The 7,202-nt window shown below is 38.0% G+C and overlaps 1 protein-coding gene across 1 annotated transcript; it reads left to right on the plus strand.

Annotated features, from left to right (window-relative positions):
* The first annotated feature begins 697 nt into the window (after window positions 1-697).
* On the plus strand, window positions 698-1,633 carry LOC101089023 (olfactory receptor 6C4-like). Its single transcript, XM_003988849.2, has one exon. It carries the CDS (start codon window positions 707-709, stop codon window positions 1,631-1,633), a length of 927 nt encoding a protein of 308 aa, XP_003988898.1. The 5' UTR covers window positions 698-706.
* The last annotated feature ends 5,569 nt before the right edge of the window (window positions 1,634-7,202 follow it).

Raw genomic sequence — 7,202 nt, forward strand, 5'->3', positions numbered from 1 at the left:
AAATCTACCTACAAGACTTTGAGCATGGCAGAGAAACAAATAAGAAAATGCTTATATGACTTATTGACACCAGAGCCTCTTCATGTACCAAAAGTGCTCACAGTAAAATACAAGATAGTACTGAACCAAAGATCTTAAGTCTTAAAGGTCTATTACAAAATTATGCTTCAAAAGAAATAGGGGTGCAGAATAAATCACTTATGCATCAAATCCTTCCACCATATCCATGTGGAGAATTTCCTATTGGTTGCTGAAACAAGGAAGTCAGAGATTTTGACAGTAACGGAGATGAGGATCAAGTTGTACAGAGAAGGGGAAAGACCACAAGGAGGGGAAAGGGAAGCACAGAAAACAGAATGATAGAAATAGTTTTACCAAGAGCATATAGAGAAAAGTAACTTAAATGTGGAGATTTCATAAACATTTTTTGGGGGAAAAATGTAATTATTCTGTAATAGATTCTGTTAAGTATCCAGGAATATATCAACTTGGGGAATTAAAAAGACTTTAGGATTGAGGTCATTCACATAGAAGATATGGGGCTTCCATGGAGCCAAGGCCACTGCAATGTGATACTGGTTTGGGGTCAATTGAACAGTCAGTAATATATGACTTGAATCATTACAATCAGCTTTGTCTCTCCTACCCTGAGAAACCTCACTTTTCATCACTCACCTTTTTCCTTCAGATCTCCAAAGGGTCAACAATGAAAAATAGGACGTTTAGTGAGTTCATCCTGTTGGGCTTCACAAATCAACCTGAGGTCCAAGTTGTGATATTCATCTTTCTGCTCCTCACGTATGTGATAAGTGTCCTAGGAAATCTGACTATCATCATTCTCACTCGGGTACACCCTCACCTCCAGACCCCCATGTATTTCTTCCTCCGGAATTTCTCCTTCTTAGAAATTTCCTTCACATCCATTTTTATTCCCAGATTTCTGACCAGCGTGACAACAGGAAATAAAGTCATCAGTTTTGCTGGATGCTTCATTCAATATTTTTTTGCTATATTCCTTGGGGCAACAGAGTTTTACCTCTTGGCTTCTATGTCCTATGACCGCTATGTTGCTATCTGCAAACCCCTGCATTACCTGACCATCATGAGCAACAGAGTCTGCATACAACTTGTGTTCTGCTCCTGGCTGGGGGGATTGCTAGCTATCTTACCCCCAATCACCTTGATGAGCCAGGTGGATTTCTGTGCCTCCAATGTTCTGAATCACTATTACTGTGACTATGGGCCCCTTCTGGAGCTTGCCTGCTCAGACACAAGCCTCCTAGAACAGATGGTCATCTTTGTGGCGGTTGTGACTCTGGTGGTTACCCTGGTGCTGGTGACATTTTCTTATACATACATTATCAAGACCATTTTGAGGATCCCTTCTGCCCAGCAAAGGACAAAGGCTTTTTCCACTTGTTCTTCCCACATGATTGTCATCTCCCTCTCTTATGGCAGCTGCATGTTTATGTACATCAATCCATCAGCAAAAGAAGAAGGCGCTTTCAACAAAGGAATAGCTGTGCTCATTACCTCAATTACTCCCTTATTAAACCCCTTCATTTACACTCTAAGAAATCAGCAAGTGAAGCAAGCATTCAAGGACACCATCAAGAAGATTATGAAGCTTTAAAATTCAGAATACATTTCAATGAAAAATATATTTCACTTAGTAAATATGTATTGAGTGTCTACTATGTTTCAATTGCTGCACTGGCCCTTGAGGATAAAAATATGAAAGGCATATGTCCTAACTTCAAGGAATCCACAGTATGATAGAAAGGTGTATAAACTTTAAATTTACATAATAAGTTTACAAAAAAATAAAATAACATAGTAAGTGCTATTAGAGAAAGATAAATGAGAATCCATAAAAAGAACAAAGAACAATTGGAGAGAATTAACTATTTTCCAGAAATGACTTGAAAGTCAAAAGGCAAAACATATTGTCTATTTAGAAGAGTGGAAAGATAAGAATTCAGAGTAAGAAAGAGAGGCCATGATGAAGGTATAATTTAATTACAAACTAGGGAGTTAGTTGACATTGGTGGGTCAAGAGAAGTTTTAAGAAAGGAAATTATATTATCAGCATTATTTTGAAGGGAATCTAGCATTGGTATTGTTCTTCATCATGGAGCCCTGGGGACTGTGCTTCTGTCAAAGTGTCAATAATTTTGATTCTCCTCCCTTACGCATTCATCTTTCAACTGTAGCCATACTTTCATCCTTCCATAAAGGAAAATAAAATGAATATGTTGTTCATTTGGTCCACTTTTCCCCAAATGAGGTGAAAAATCTCAAGATTTTGTCAACTTACACATCCACTTTCTAGAACTTATGGTTAGAAGAGGCTTCTAAAGCCAAGGTTAAAAGCCTCCCACTTCTATGCAGGATCTATTGTTGTTTTTCTTTTTTTTTTTTTTTTTTTTCTTTTTTTTTTTTTTAACGTTTATTTATTTTTGAGACAGAGAGAGACAGAGCATGAACGGGGGAGGGGCAGAGAGAGAGGGAGACAGAATCGGAAGCAGGCTCCAGGCTCTGGGCCATCAGCCCAGAGCCCGACGCCGGGCTCGAACTCATGGACCGCGAGATCGTGACCCAGGCTGAAGTCGGACGCTTAACCGACTGAGCCACCCAGGCGCCTCTATTGTTGTTTTTCATAGCGCTGACATCTTTTCAAGTTAATGGCTGACATCTCCCACCCTCTCTCTTTGGTAGTTTCTGGTCATTTTTTTTCTATTATAATTTTATTTTCATCTTTTTGTTTACTTTTGTTAGATATTAGAAAAGACACTGGGGAGCCTGGGTGACTCAGTCGGTTAAGCATCCAATTTTGGCTCAGGTCATGATCTCACAGTTTGTGGGTTTAAGTCCCCACGTTGGGCTCTGTGACAGCTCAGAGCCTGGAGCCTGCTTCAGATTCTATGTGTGTGTGTGTCTCTCTCTGCCCCTCCCCCTCTCACACTCTGTCTGTCTGTCTCTCTCTCTCAAATAAACAAACATTTAAAAAAACAATTAAAAAAAAGAAGGGACGCCTGGGTGGTTCAGTTAGTTAAGCGTCCGACTTCAGCTCGGGTCTCATGGTCCATGAGTTTGAGCCCCACGTCAGGCTCTGTGCTGACAGCTCAGAGCCTGGAGCCTGTTTCAGATTCTGTGACTCCCTCTTTCTCTCTCCTCCCCCACTCATGCTCTGTCTCTCTCTTCTCAAAAATAAATAAACGCTAAAAAAAAAATTTTTTTAAAGAAAAAGAAAAGACACCTTCTGTGATATGACTCCATTCTTTTAACTTTTCCCCAAGTTTTTGCTTTTGTTCATATCATAAGCCAGGGATGTCTGTCATAAACTGAAAAGGAGTATAAAGTAGCAATATGGTTTTATATTTAGAATGTTCCAAATTATGAGTGTTAGCAACAAAATGGGATTAGACTACCCTACCAAGGACTCTTCACATGGATTTAAGGTAACAACAACTTGAATATGAATTGTTGGTAGTAGGGCCTCAATTTCCAAGGAACTAAAAACATTTTTGAAAATCTGAGTACTTGTAAATATTTTAGTAATATCCTAATGCACTGTAGAATGCTGGTTACTGTTTGAAGCACAAGCGAAACATCATCTTGTGTGTTCACATGCTTTATATGTGATAATATATGATAATATTCTTGAGTGGAATGATGCTTCTTGGGAATTTAAGAAACAAGCTGTATTGGACCCATTATGAGAGAAAATTTCCAGAACCACAGAAAATATTGAAGAGTGCATCATATTTTGAATAAAAGGTCTTTTATGTAAAGCCATTGCTATTTTGAATATCTGGATTTCTTTGGTGGCTAAGCCAGTGATTAGTGATGCCTTTTAATTTATTACAAGTTGTTGGGAAGCATCATCAAAAAGACATGACCACTGATTGACTCGTGAGCTGGACCCATACTTGGAGTCTCCTCCCTCCCTCCCCTATCTTTGGAATGTGGGCTCCACTTGCCTTTCCCAAGAGGCTGCTCCAAGAACACAACCTTGAGATAATGACATGGTGTGGAGAACACCTGCATGTTATATGTGACAGAACCCAATTAAAGCTTCTTTATAAACTTTTAAGATGTAATGGGCAGCTGTGAGGATCCAACAGTCTTGCTGCTGCCCAAGACAAGCCTCATATGCAAGTTCCCTTTGCTCATTAAAACTGCCACCTGCCAACCTGGAATGGCCTGCTTCTTTCTTCAGTCTCTCCCTGCCTTCTGAGTACAGGGGCCAGCTTCAGATTTCACCCAGGAATCTCCCAGGAGGGTTACAAACCAACACAAATTCACTGAGCTATCAACTCATATAGAAATGTTATCAAATAGCCACATTTTAACTGTTAAGTTCCTGAAAATCCACATTTCTACCAAAATCCGTGGTAAATTGGAAGACAATGCCATATAGTGGTCAAAAATATAGGCTTTGGTTCAAATCCCAAATTCTCAATGTTGTACAAGAGTTTCCTTGGGATGGTTACTTGACCTAAGGCTTACTTTTCTTAAACTCTAAAATGTGGATAATAACCATATCCAATGTACATGATAGTTTTGAGCATTAAATGAGATGATAGGCATAAAACATTTAAAAGCCAATACTTAAGGTTTTAATAAGTGATACCCATTATAACAATATGATAATGGTGAATGACACTTCCTCAAGAAAGTGGGGCTTAACTAGTAAAAATAGACATTAAATTGGTAGGTTTAATATAACTGGGACTTTATAAATGTTGGCCATTCTAGCTGTAATCCCTCTGCAGCAAGGCCAGTTTATTTACATTTCTCTTATGTCCAGCTGCATCCTAGGATAGCCACCAGATCAATGAGGGTCTTATCCACACTTCAGATAAAGCCAAGCAGAACATCTGGCAACAGATTATTAGGACTTGGCTGCATCAACTCGATGTGCCCTGGATATCTCTAACCATACAAAATAAGGAAAGAGGGTACTTGGTCTAAGTCAAAGTCTAAGACTACTAAGCAGGGTTTCACTTGGCTTTCATAATATCAGCATTTAGAAATTAATTTGGGAAGAAACATATTACCTTCTAAATGAGTTTGTCAAAAAAAAAAAAAGACAAGTCATGCCCTTCTGAAACTGTTCATTAAGCTGGCTTTATGCTAGCACATACTTGGAATGTAATCCAAGCTATAGATAAACAGAGGAATGCATTTATCAATTCTGCAGCTGAAACTTTGGAATGTTCAATTTCTAAATGTATAAGTTAGTGGGCATTATCCCTCCTGTCACCACTGGACACAAGAATCAAAAGAAACAGTTTTAGCTACCAGTATTCTCAGGATAACATTAGAGTAGAGTTAGAGCAAGGAAATAATAAAAACACATGAGAGCTGACCTGCCACACTTCAACATTGGTTCCTCTATCCTCTATTCCTTCATCCCTAGATGTTATGGACCACAGATTATAAATCTCAATAGGTAGTATTCTCCCAAAGCTGCCCCTTGCAAAGAATTTAAAATAAAATTCAAAAGAAAAAAAAAGTATTTTTTAAGATGGCAAGTTAGGTAAGAACAGTTCTATAATACTTGGGCCATCTGGCCTAAGGATCTTCTTTGTCATTTCTCTAAATTTATCCAGAAGGTCACAAATCAGGGCTTAAGCTTCTATTCCTATACATTACTAGACAGTAGAGCTAAGTCTATACTTATGTAATGAAGCCAAAATCACCACCCATGTTAGAAATATATCCACTAGGGGAGAGGGGCAAGATTACACACCATACAACATACGATGCAAAGAATTACTGGAATAGAAACAGTGGAGAATTTGAAATAAGTATAATTTCCTCAAAAATATAAGAATGATGCTGGCACAATGAAGGACAAAATATTATTTTTTAAAAAACCAGGTGAAAATACTGCTGAAAAACATAACAAATGAAAAAACAAATAAACCAAAAACCATAAAATACCTAGGGATAAATCTAACCAAAGAGATGAAAAATCTATACACTGAAAACTATAGAAAGCTTATGAAAGAAATTAAAAAAGACACAAAAAAATGGAAAAATATTCCATGCTCCTGGAAAGGAAGAACAAATATTGTTAAAATGTCGATACTACCCAAAACAATCTACACATTCAATGCAATCCCTATCAAAATAACACCAGCATTCTTCACAGAGCTAAAACAAAAAATCCTAAAATTTGTATGGAACCAGAAAAGATCCTGAATAGTCAAAGCAATCTTGAAAAGAAAACCAAAGCAGGAGGCATCACAATCCCAGATTTCAAGCTGTATTACAAAGCTGTAATCATCAAGACAGCATAGTACTGGCACAAAAACAGACACTCAGATCAATGGGAAAGAATAGAGAACACATAAATGGACCCACAAACATATGGCCAACTAATCTTTGAAAAAGCAGTAAAGAATATCCAATGGAATAAAGACAGTCTCTTCAGCAAGTGGTGCTGGGAAAACTGGACAGAGACATGCAGAAGAATGAACCTGGACCACTTTCTTACACCATACACAAAAATAAAATGGATAAAAGACCTAAACATAAGACAGGAAGCCATCAAAATCTTAGAGGAGAAAGCAGGCAAAAACTTCTTTGACCCCAGCCACAGCAACTTCTTACTCAACATGTCTCCGGAGACAAGGGAAACAAAAGAAAAATGAACTATTGGGACCTCATCAAAATAAAAACTTCTGCAAAGCCAAGGAAACAATCAGCAAAACTAAAAGGCAACCAACAGAATGGGAGAAGATATTTGCAAACAACATATCAGATAAAGGGTTAGTATCCAAAATCTATAAAGAACTTATCAAACTCAAAGCCCAAAAAACAAATTAATCCAGTGAAGAAATAGGCAAAAGACATGAATAGACACTTCACCAAAGAAGACATCCAGATGACCAACCGACACATGAAAAAATGCTCAACATCATTCATCATCAGGGAAAAATACAAATCAAAACCACAATGAGATACCACCTCACACCTGTCAGAATGGCTAACATTAACAACTCAGGCAACAACAAATGTTGGCGAGGATGTGGAGAAAGAGGATCTCTTTTGCACTGCTGGTGGGAATGCAAACTGGTGCAGCCAGTCTGGAAAACAATATGGATGTTCCTCAAAAAAGTAAAAATAGAACTACCCTACAACCCAGCAATTGCACTACTAGGTATTTATCCAAGGGATACAAGTATGTT

This window comes from Felis catus, chromosome B4 (assembly GCF_018350175.1).
Source record: "Felis catus isolate Fca126 chromosome B4, F.catus_Fca126_mat1.0, whole genome shotgun sequence".
Taxonomy (NCBI): domain Eukaryota; kingdom Metazoa; phylum Chordata; class Mammalia; order Carnivora; family Felidae; genus Felis; species Felis catus.

Coding starts and splice junctions, on each gene's coding strand:
- LOC101089023 (XM_003988849.2), top strand. CDS start 707: ATGAAAAATAGGACGTTTAGTGAGTTCATCCTGTTGGGCTTCACAAAT.